At 36.3% G+C, this 12,233-nt stretch overlaps 1 protein-coding gene across 1 annotated transcript in view; it reads left to right on the plus strand.

Moving 5' to 3' along the window:
- Positions 1 to 10,538, plus strand: part of RUNDC3B (RUN domain containing 3B) — a 55,310-nt gene extending 44,772 nt beyond the window's left edge. The window contains exons 9-11 of the mRNA XM_065628717.1: positions 5,116 to 5,262; positions 5,618 to 5,733; positions 8,178 to 10,538. Coding sequence (XP_065484789.1) covers positions 5,116 to 5,262; positions 5,618 to 5,733; positions 8,178 to 8,323 — 409 coding nt within the window. The 3' untranslated portion in view covers positions 8,324 to 10,538. The remainder of the gene's footprint in view (positions 1 to 5,115; positions 5,263 to 5,617; positions 5,734 to 8,177) is intronic.
- The last annotated feature ends 1,695 nt before the right edge of the window (positions 10,539 to 12,233 follow it).

Below are 12,233 nucleotides of genomic sequence, written 5' to 3' on the forward strand. Positions count from 1 at the left end.
AGCTGTACAAACCTTATGTTACTACTCTGGCTGTTGCTGTTATTCTTGAATAAATGTAAATAAATTTACAGGCCTGGAGGGAGCGTATGTATCTGCACTTCAAGCAGACACTTATTCCTAACTTGGGAGTATGTTTGTATTGATAAGTTGATGAATCATTAGTATTCTTTTGTAATAGGCAGAAATTCATTAGCAGGATGTTTTTACTGAATATTTTTCTTTGTTTTTATTTAAATAGCAGTTTGTGCTGTAAAGAACAAAAACTATAAATGTAAGCCAAATATTTATTAGTATTTAATGATGTATTCTAGTATTAAGATGATGTTCTCATCTCTTTTGCTGCTTGTTTTTCCTAACAAGGTACTAGTTGTAGTAGTACTTTGAATTTGTATGGAGTTTTTGGTTTTTTAGACATTAAGAAAACCCCATCACATTTAAATGTCATAAATTAAAGAGGGTATCCTGGGCTCACATGGTGAGACCGTGTATATTATACTTCTGTTATATATGTGCATTATGGAAAAATCTATGCCATGAAGTAATACAAAGGCTATTTGATCATTTTACAAACAACTTTTTGAGAATGCATTCTGTCTCCAGCATCACTAGTGCCTCTCTCCTGTAATAAATCTCAAGAAGTATTTTGCTGAGTTTGTCCCGTTTACCATTTTTCAGTATGAAAATAGCAATTCAGCAATTGCTTCCAAAGGAATTAGAAATATTCTCTCTGCCTTGCATTTCTTCAGTATTTCTTGATTTTTTGTAATGTTTTTCAGAACTATAAACACAATATGAAGTTACCTAATAAAAATATTTTCTAGGGTCAGGACTGCTCAGGGCACAAATGTTGAGAGCAGGATAAAAATAATTCCTTTCTTTCTGCAGATCACAAAAGAGAGCTGCTGCTACTTTTTGCCAACATGATTTTAAAGGGATGGAAATTAGTGTAGGTAGAGAAGATACCAGTGATTGGGCAGGAGGAAGAAGTTCACAGGCTTTCAGACAACCAAGAATTTTTTCATGCCTAGATTAGGTGATGTACCATAAATCTGTTTAACCCCCCTGCTCTCATAGTAAATTGTTACATATTCTCCCTACTCTACACAGAACTTTCGACAGTCCACAGTCTCACTGTGTTAGTCCAGGATTCCCCGTTCAGCCATATCTCACACGCTGCCTTTCTTTCATTCCAAAAATAATCATACAATCTCGTATTAAGCTCCACTGTATTCTCCATGTACCAACTACATTCCTGGGATTGTTACCTTTAGAAGCCATTGTTCTTATCTTCTTTTTGGCTTTCAACTTTTCTATTTCCAGCCTGAAGAAAATGAGTTAACAGCTTGTTGTATATGCTCATTTGCACTTTTTCACTCAAATTTGATTGTATTTCGTGCTTTTTTATCTTCATAGTAAACCCTTTTGTCTCTCTTTTCCTCTTCTGTTTTTTGGAATGTCCTTACTTTTACTCATGTATTAAATGACTTAACATATTGTCTACAAACCTTATCTTGCATCATCCTTAAATCATCACAGGTACAAAAAAGTCAATAAAATATCGTTCTATTGAATTTTATTTAAAAACACAACTGCATACTTGTGATCTTCAGTGTTATGATGTATTATGGATTTTGTTCCATATAACTTATACTTTTAAGTTATGAGGCAATATCCTCCATAAAATCTAGGCTCATTCAGGTCACTCTGTTTTTCAGTTGGTGTTTCTCACCAGCGGTTCATTCTTGGGAACAGAAGCAATAGAATAAAATCTGTTTGTACGTAGGCTGTTCCAGTTCAGTGTGTTCTACTACAGACCAGCATTTTATATGGAAGATTATATATTACAATGCATTGTTAGCATTACAATGCTAAGTTTGAAATGCTTCCCTGTCAAGGCCCAAAGAGTTCACTAGTTCCTTTTAATGTGTGTATAAATAACAGAAATACTAATTTTACATTTTATTCTTGAATATTTTGTGAAACTTATAAATTTCACAAATATCCCTATTTGCCATCCAATTCTTCATTTCTTAATTTTGCTCTGTGAACACTTTATTCAATTTTTCCTCTGAAAGCTTTTATATGCCAAACTGGTTTTGCTACACACTAGCAGATAAATAAGTTTTAATAGTAATATTCTTCTTTCAGTTAAACAGCTTGACAGTAAACACACAGAGGAAAGCTCCTAATCTTCATTGCACTCATGGTGATCATTAGGAAAAGTCCTACTTCAGACCATGCAGTGTCACAGCCTGGAGTTGGCCAGCACTACTTACAGTGTTTGCATTCTGAGGAACAAGAGAGCTACTGTAGAAATACCATCTGCATTGGATAAAATCAATTGTTGTCTTCTGAGAGCTCTTAACTCCTGGAAAGAGCTCTTCTTGTCTGACCCAGAGTAGGACAGCACTCAGTAGTTTTGTGCAGTATTTTTTCACATTGAGTGTATGTTTTTTTCATTAAAACCTGGTCATATTTCATGCCGCCTTAACTCCTTTCCATGGTAAATGCTTTTGTTGCCATTTCTTTTCATCTTCCTGTTTTTGAATATTTGTAGCAGGATCATTTTTGCCTCATGGTGATGAAGAGTTTAAGGATGATGTGTGCTCTGTAGATATGGCACTTAGGGACATGGTTTAGTGGTGGGCTTGGCAGTGTTAGGTTTACGGTTGGACTTGATGATCTTCAGAGTCTTTTCCAACCTAAATAATTCTGTGATTCTGTGCAGTTTAATACTTTGACTCTTAAAATAAGTCTGTTTGATATGCATCAATTGATACTGCCTTTGATTATCTTGAGAGAATTGCTGTTTGCAAGCAGTGCCTTTACTAAGTCTTTGCTGCAATGGGATCTCATGATACTTTACAAATGACTGCAAGAGAGCAAACAGCTCAGTTATCTACAAGGCTGAAAAAATAGGTGGTAACTACCAGCACCCTCTGTGAATATTTTGTCTAACTTCTTATTTTCTATACTTCTATTTATATATACTGAACACCATGTTTGGACTGAATTTATATATTCTAAGTTATTTTTACAGATCTTTAAAAATTCAAACTAAAAGCATAGAAGTTTTAAGAGGAGAATCGTTACTTCTGTATCCTACTTGATGTCAAGTTTCTTCCTGAGCATGGTGAAGTTAAGTAGTGATCTACTGGAACTGTCTTTAAATGCCGTTATGCTAAAATCCCTGGAGCAGCTTGGTTAGGCTTTGTTTCAGAATTTTTGTCTAGATAGGTTGAATTTTCAGGTTACTATAGCATAAAGATTTATGGAAAAAGCCCCAGTATAGAAACCTACGTAAAATGCCAAAGTTCCACTACTAGCAACACGTCTGTAGATGTGTGGTTTTGTCATCTTTGCTCAGCATTTTTATTTCATAATAACACTGTTGCTGAGTTGTGCGGTGGTAACGTACAGGAGTTGTCCAAACAGGAATTTACATGTACGTATTAACATGAGGATGAATTTGCATTTGGTTACTGCATGCATAGTTGCTAATATAAACTGCATCCTGTAATGAAGCTTCTATGGAGGCATGCAAGGAGTGCTTCTGAATAAGGAGGTGATGTAGCGTAACTGGCTAAACTTGTGAGGACTTGCTAGGCCACTGTCTCAGCTTCCTCAAATCAACAAGCATTTAACACACCTGTTTAATATCCAATGTACCCCGTGGGATTAGAGGAATTACATAGGGAAGTGAATACCATACAAGATATTTGAAAATATTGAGAGCTTTGAGTTTTCAAAATGGTTATTCCTATAGACCCCTTAGAGGGAAGGCCAAGAGGAGAGATCCCAGGGTAGAAAATTTGTTTGCTTGTATGAATGCTGGAGGAATTCATCATCGTGAGAAGAGTTTCTTGAAAGTAGTTTTGTTCACTGTGGTGCTTCACCACCTCTTCTTGCAAAATTGCTGTGTGCCTGTCTCCTCTCTCAAACTCAGCTACTAAAGGTTCCTTACTGAACTCACTATTGTCTTACCTTGTTTGGGGGGAAATTTTGGCTCTTTGAGTGCTGTTATGTGCTGTTACTGAGGTTCTGGTCTAAACAGTTCAGATGCCACCAAAATAAAAACTGCATTGTAAAAACAGACCTGTTGACAGTGTTATTTGTGAATTTACATAAATGTATGTGTGCCATGAATAGTTATTTAATTTGCTGTGCAGTTTGGCATTTCAGATAACAACATGGCATTTGGCTTTGAACTCCTGAGTACCTTTGATATGGAGATACGTAACATTAGCTATTCTGTTTAGGCCACAGATAGTCAAACTTGTTGTAAAGCAGCATTTTACTATTGCCTAGTGTTTCACGGATTTATGGGTTAACAAGCAATATTGCTTCTGTTTCTAGAGCTATTTACAGCAGTACCAGGGTAGGTTGGAGGTTGCCTTGTACTATTGAAAAAGGCTGGTCTTGTCTTGAAACCTGAAGAACCATGTACTTTCCTCATTTCTGTGTGACTTTTGTGATATAATGATGTCCTTGTTTCCAGAACTTCAGAAAACTGGTCTGCTTCATGGGACAATGAGGCAAAACTAATTTTAACAGATAAGGTTCTCAGGTGACACATTTTCTGTAATTTAAAAACACAAATTACTAGAAACTGCAAGGTGGTAGAAAATAGAATAACTCTGTGTTATATTTTACCTAGAATCATATAATGGAGTTAACATGTCTGGTTTTTAATCCATTCTGGAACAGTATTGGGGGTGTGTGTTCAAACTAAAAAAAAAAAAAAAAAAAAAAAAATTGGCTGCGGTGGGGGTGGAAAGGACATCACATTCCTATAATTAGTTTGCAAAATAGTTGGACTGTTAATGACAATCATGCTGGCAGAATGAATCTTTGGAATGCAGTTGCTTTTTTATTGGTTTTGGAGAAAGATTGTAATTTTAACTTTTTTTCTGTTCCTGAACACTTCTCAATAGTTTTCTAAGTTGCTTCCTCTAGGAAAAAACAACAGTTTAACATGCTCTTTGAAAACTATTAATTGTTGGTCGCTTGAAGTAGAACCTCAACTTGGTCAGGACAATTTGTCCTCTTGTTTCTGTCTGTATCTTAAGGAATTACATTTAATAGACTGAGATTTACTGCTTTTTGTATTCACAGGACTGTGCTAAAGAACAATGACTTGAGATCAAGACAAGAATTAACTACTCACCTCACCAATCAGTGGCCTTCCCCAGGAGCTCTGGATGTCAATGCTGTTGCCTTGGACACTCTGCTCTATAGAAAGCATAATCAACAATGGGATGAGTAAGTTGAATATTTATTTTGATTCACCTTCAGAGGAACAAGGAAACTCAAAATTATACGTTTCCCTGAGCATACTCTTAAATGTACCCTATTGGAATTACCTGTTACGATGTACAAAGATCAGCTGGCAGAAACAAAAAAAAATCAGTCTGTCTTGCTTACCGTAAAAAACTTCATTCCTTTGGGTCTATTAAAAAAAATTGCTTTAGGAAAAAACAGTGTTTTGGGAAACAAACAGTGTTTAAGAGAAGGAAGATTAACTGCCTAGGTTTCATTAGAAACCTTGTTATGGAGAATAGAAGATACCTAGTTAGGTTTTTTAATGTGTTACTGTTAAATATTACTTGCTTTACAGGAAAAGTTTTCAAAGTCTGGACCAGCTTTCAGCAGAAGTTAGTCTTTCTCAGTCCTCTCTGGATCCAGGTCACTCACAGGATGGGAAGCAAGATAGAATGAACTTGTTAAACGAAGGTACAGAGCCAGCCGAGTGGCTTCAGTTTATTTTGTTCTTCATAGGGATCTTTGGTCCCTGTGAATTTTCAGTGTGAAAAGAATATGCATGGAACAGCATATTTTTTCATCAATATGCAAATTGTTTCAGTTTCCCTAAGGACTATGCTTCAAATAAGTTTGGATTTATGAAGATGCCCACCTCCCCAGTAATTATAAGACTACGTGCTATATTTAAAGCTAAGCTTCAAGATATATTCCTTCTCCATCACAGAAACAGGGACAGCTCAGCTACAAGGATGATCTTCTGTCATCTTTCTGCGATAACTACCTCAAATCATTTGAGTTCTTTAAGTTTTCTTTTTCGTTTCTTAGACATTAAAGGCACTGGATTTGCAACTACCACTGTCATGTTTACCTCTTGCCTTCAGCATTTATCTGTGGAGATGCAGCCTGATGGTGGTTTGTTAAAACAGAGGAACATGATGTGAACCATGCTAGTATAGAAATGTAATATATACAGACACCCCCTTTCAAAATCTGTACTTACCAGCACTGAGCTGCTCCATCTTGTGGGCAAATGTGAAAAACAGAAAAATGCTGGAAGACTTCTGAAATAGCATTTTGGGTACAGAATATAAGTTGCTATTAAAAAAATCCTTTTTATATCTCATCAAATGTTAACTTTAAATAGATTTGACAATACAGTAGTTTGTAACTATAAAATTTCTTGGTTTTAAAATATCAAGGATGTTAAATTTAGAACTGTTTAAAAAACTAAACAGTCTTAAAATCTAAATTATTTCAAGTTAGCTTAGAGAAAGTGAAATAGAATTCATATGGCTATTAATAAGAGAGTTTCTGTAGAGATCTGCTTTCAACTGGCTTTTTCAATATTAATCATTTAAAGTTATACTTTGTTTTATATTCTGTAAATTAAGATGTGGCAAAACCACTGATAATAATAGTTTAGGTTTTGATTTCAAGACTCTGTCTTTAAGGTTAGTATAACATCTCACTTCTAAATTATTGAGGTTCATCAGTACCTAAGTTTTAATAAAATTTTGTAAGACACAGCTGTTCAAATACCTCTGGTCTAACTTTCAGTATGGTGGTTTTAATTAAAAGATTAGAGGTACTAAACTTTCACTTTACTATTAAGCCCACTCATGTAGTCAGATTTTTAGCTTCACACTTGTTGAAATCAAGGGCTATGCCCAGTGTTCACTGCTCTTTGTCTGGTTTATGTCCTCAAATTGAATGTAGTCTTTCAAGGATAGCTTTTATGGGAATAAAGATTTTTTTTTTTTAAAGTCAAGACTCTCTATAACAGCTAATCTAGTTCATTTGTTAGGGAAAGCTATTCAGTCACTTGAAAAAAAAAAAAACAAACCACAAAACTCAGAGGTGAGGCCTAAAATCTGGTGGAAACTTCTAGTAAGATCTGTAAGCGATGCAAGAGAACTACATCTCACTTTTTTTTTTTTTTTAATAATGAATTGTTGGGCAGGGTGAGGTTTGGATTGTTTTGATTTTTTTCTTTCATCCTTCTCATGAGATTAAAACTATTCTGTCAGGAAGAAGAGACACAATTTTAAGAAATTCTACTTTATAGATGTGTTTTTTAAAATTCTATTAGACTGGCTTATCAAGAAAATCTTGTGCCTGTGACTGTTTTAATTTTATTTTAATATCTAGTTTAAAGTTATTTTTTTCTATTCTGCAGGTAAGCCAGGAGGAAGAAATAGGGAGATGCTGGTAGATCAAATTCTTTATAATGTAATTTATTAGTGGAGTTGGCACAAAATAACTTGAACAGATGTTCTGAGAAGGGAACACATAAAATAAATTGAAAAATTGTCAAATGCAGTCTTATACCTATAGGTATGTTCCACGTTAACTGTCAAGTGTATTCGGATGACAGGGCAGATACTTGCGCTGCCACTGTTGCGCTGTAGGGCTTTTTCTGGTGGTCGGAGCCTAATGTACTTCAAATTACCGAAGTTTAACACACCGTGTTTATTTTTAAAGAAATGTATCCTGATTCCAGTTAATTCTGCTTCTTTCTGAGGGATTCGAAATCACATCTCTGGTGGATTCAAAATTACACCTCTGGTACTGGCCTTGTATTAGTAACCTCAATTTCATTTATACATAATTACTCAACTAAAACTGGTGCTTGAATTAAGGACTTCTGTTCTCCATGGAGTCAGTGGAGCCTCGGAGTCTCCGTCTGGAGGGGGCTGATGACGGCCCCGCCTGCACTGCCCAGGCAGGGACCGGGAAGGTGTGGCATTAATTACCTGTCTTCCTAATTGCATTTATGAAGTATGCGTGTGCTGAAGCGGTGATATGTAATTCATAATAGTGTAGATGAAACAGTTTTTCTGTTCCATCATTTTTTTGGGGATCAAGTCATCTTGTGCTGTAAAAATGATTAGCTTAATTCTTGTTTTTCTCAACAGGGAAGGAAGACACTCCATCGTTGCTTGGTCTTTGTGGCTCTCTCACTTCAGTAGCAAGCTACAAATCGCTCACAAGTCTGAAATCAAGTGAATATCTTGCAAGTCCCACAACAGAGATGACAAGTCCAGGCTTAACACCATCTTGAGATATGCACAAGAAGAAAGAACTTTGTGTTGTATGCATTTGGTTTATGTTCCATAAAATGACTTGCAATGAAGATTGCTAGTACTAAGTTAAAAAATAAGCTGCTTTATTTTTTCTTTTCATGGTTACCTGTTTAATTCATGAAGTCTGTCAGTTTTCATTCACTTTTTTCCCCCCAGAGGACTTTTCCAATTTTCTGGTTTAGTCTTGAATTATTTAAAGCTCTTGGTCAGGTAAAGGACATATAATCCAATATTTAGTGACTGATTTTTAAAATGAAACAGTTGAAAATCAGTCCCCTTCTTAACTGCCATGACCTTTGTTTCTCCTTGCGATGGCCTGGCCCTACTGTAGCCACGGTTCTTCTCTGCAGTGCTTTAAACATCTACCAACTCTTGCAGAATAGACAGGGAGTCCTTAACGCCAGCCTTTGTAGGCAAGTAAATATTTTACCTAAACCCCAGCTTTTCATCTGTGTATGTTGCATACGGCCTCAAATAGCGTATTTAACCTATCAACAGCTCAAGTTGACTCAGCGTTAGACTTTACATTCCTGTCAGCATCACGGCACTTAGGAGATGTCCAAATCGCACTGAAGAATCACACTGAATCACACTTACTAATTCTTGAAGTTGCATGTGACTAACAAATGTAAGTTGATCATTTAAATCAAGCATACTTAGCAATTTGTAAATGTTGAGGAAACTCACTAAATGCCTTTGAGTGACCTGAGTTATAGATAACAAAACATTATATGAGAAATTTCTTGGTTTATTGGCCTTGCTAGAAAGATGGGACTAAGGATGGTGGGGTTGGCACCTTGGGAAGTGTGGATTGTGTCTTGATTGGCAAGATCCCAAGGAGAGTGAAAAAGGGGAAACAAAGACAATGCAATGACAGGGTTCTCATGTTAAAGATTTTTCTCATTACTGTAGTAGTGCAATAGGTATTTTTCTTGATTAGGTAACACGGCAGAACTTATTTAAGTCAGTCTTCTCAAATTACTTGCCATTGATTTAAATACTGATAGAAAAAAAAAGATACTTTTAAAAGTGAAATTAACTTTCCAGATTACCCTACGAAGTTTGCAAATTGATTTTTGAATTGCAAACTGTATTCTTAATTCTTTGTAAGATACAATGGATCCTTTATCTATGAATTTTGCTAATCAAGGTAATGCTTATCAGTATGATTAGTAACTTTTTAAACAAGACTTAAATGCATGTAAGTACATTGTATTTATAAATGCTAGGGAAAATGCTTTTTTGTGCCAAAGAAGTTTCATAAATTGTTTACATGAGTAGCTGCAATACAACAGATTTCTAATTATTGCTTACTCTTAGATGTTTACAGTATGTCACTACACTCTGTATGGTTTTAGTTGATTTGCCTCTTGTAATGGTACCTTGGCACTACTACTATGATCTGCTCATTTTAGGGTGGGCTTGAAAGAAAGGATCTGCTCTTACCGTTAATAAAACTATGGGAAATGTTGAGCCTTTTAAAGTATGAGGCTGTGCATCTCTGGAACTCAAGGCACTGTTGGATTTAGCTGGAGGAGGTTCAAGATACATCTCCTCAGCTCTCTAGTTCACAGTGCATCCATGGCAGGTAAACAACTACTGGTGCCATTTTAATGCAGATTTTAAAGCAGCTTAGCAAAATCTGCCACACCTTCTCTTTCAAGCCCTCATCTACCCACCCAGTTAATTTCTCTGTAATAAACTCTGACCATTAAATCCTTTCATACACTGTCAGAATGTCCATTACTTCATGTAACTCTTAGATTTTGTTATCTCATGAAGCAGCTCTTCTCTCATGACAGTTGAGTAACATTATTAAGTACTGATTTGTAAACTAGAGAAGCATTTTTACTACGAATACAATGAGAGAATCTGGATTCTGCAAGTTGACATTCTACATCAAGGTACAGTGATTTAATCAGTCTTGTTTGCTGTAACCACTTCTCCCACTACATCAGTGTTTTGGAGGGGGCTGTAATCATGATCCTCAGTCATGTTTGCTGATGGCTCATTTTTTGGAGCTACCGGTGTGAAATCCACGTGTCATTTAACTGAAGTCTTTTACGTAGTCTGACACCACTGAGTTTCTGGGTGTCATTTTGTGCATGGGAATCAGTTGTGTGTGTCTTTGTCAGTTCTAAACATTAATTTTTCAAAAAAATTGAAAAAATGCCAAACCTGTATGTTTTGTTGCCTCGATGTTCCATAGATGCTGCATGTAAATTAAACATTTTGTATCATCATTAATTACTCATTTTTGCCTCTTTTTTAATTGTACAGGATAAAATAAGACCATTCAGCAAATCACAGTATTGCTGACCTGATAGCAAATTATTTTCTTGCCAAACAGTGAGACTTCGGTTTCATTGCTGCATTTCATTCAATGTAGTCCAAAATCTGCTGTTACTACTTTCTTTCTCTTAGGCCTTATTTTGAACTTCTAGTGTAAAATTACGCTGAAAAATCACATTGGTGTAACAGTGTCAAATATCTCCTACAGCAGTAGATCTTGCCTGGGCCGTATACTGTAACTTTGTACCTAACGTCTTTACAACTAGACCATTTTTTTAGTGTGTGATGAATTTTCACCAAGGCCAAACCCATGCTGGGATAGATACCTTCTTCATCATAAACTAGGACTGAAGTCCAGTTCTTATGTAAAGCACAACTGAAAAATGGTGCCCTAATGGACCTGACTACTGAGCTCCTTTTGTACCAGCCCACCCCCTCATTAAAATATGCAAAAAATAAAATTCAACCACTTTATTGAAAATGCATTAAAGACAGGATGTAGTGAGGGTAGTTGAAAATAATTTATAAAATAATGATCATGCAGAAGCAACTCTGATACAGTAAGTCAAGTGCCTGTGGGAAGGGAGCTGCTGCAAGCGTTCGTACCAGGGTGTGCAGCGCGCCCCGCAGCAGAGCATGGCTGCGTCTGTACTCAGAACTGAACATGCTCTTCCCTTCAGGTGACACGGCTGAGTCAGACTGGCACGGAACCACCTGTGACAAACCTGGCCTTCACACCCGGGTGATCGCACACCAACTGTGTGTGGGGGATGCTCCCAGTGGGGAGCTTTGTGACAGTGACAGCTTGCACCTCCCAAAACCAGGCAAGGGGGTGTTCTTCCAGAACACCTGTACAGACAGTTGTCTTCAGTGCCTGCATGTGCTTTACTTTCTTGGAGTATTACCGTAGGCTAAAAAGCCCCTGCAGCACCTACTGATGTATTCACCGTGCTCTCTGGGTTTCTAATGACCATGAGGTACTTTTTTTCCTGTTTGAACTAAAGCATATTTCATTCGAAATAAACCTGAGAAGAAGCTGAAGAATTTCACAATATGCGTTTACACAAAATATAGAGTTGCAAATAACAAATATGCACAAAATTGTAGTAAGCAAGAATAAATGTTTGAGTTTATTCTGTATCGATCTCCTTATGGAGGAATAATCATAAAATTGGAAGCCCCAAACCTCTTCTAACATCATTTTAAATACCCAACAAAAATATTTAGTCAGACTGAAAATGAACACAGTGGCAGTGGTTATTCTTCATTGCTCTGTCCAGCCTCATTTTTTCACGTTTTACTCATCACTGAAGAACAGTCAGCACCTTTGTTTTTCTTCCTTCTCCTTTCTTTTTTCTCTCTAGCTGCAAGAGAAGTCACAAAATCTTCAATGATAGTTTAAGGGTCATGTGTATTTTCTTAGTCTTAAGAAAAAAAGAATTTATCCTTTGTGAAACAGTTCAAAATGAAGTTGTACTTAGTTACCAAATGTAATGGCAGAATTTCACTGGGAATTCTAGAAAACATCATGACAGATTCAAATTTGGCACAACTTTCACGATGTATTTTGACTTCATACAATCAGATGAAGGAGAA

This window comes from Caloenas nicobarica, chromosome 2, assembly GCF_036013445.1.
Source record: "Caloenas nicobarica isolate bCalNic1 chromosome 2, bCalNic1.hap1, whole genome shotgun sequence".
Taxonomy (NCBI): domain Eukaryota; kingdom Metazoa; phylum Chordata; class Aves; order Columbiformes; family Columbidae; genus Caloenas; species Caloenas nicobarica.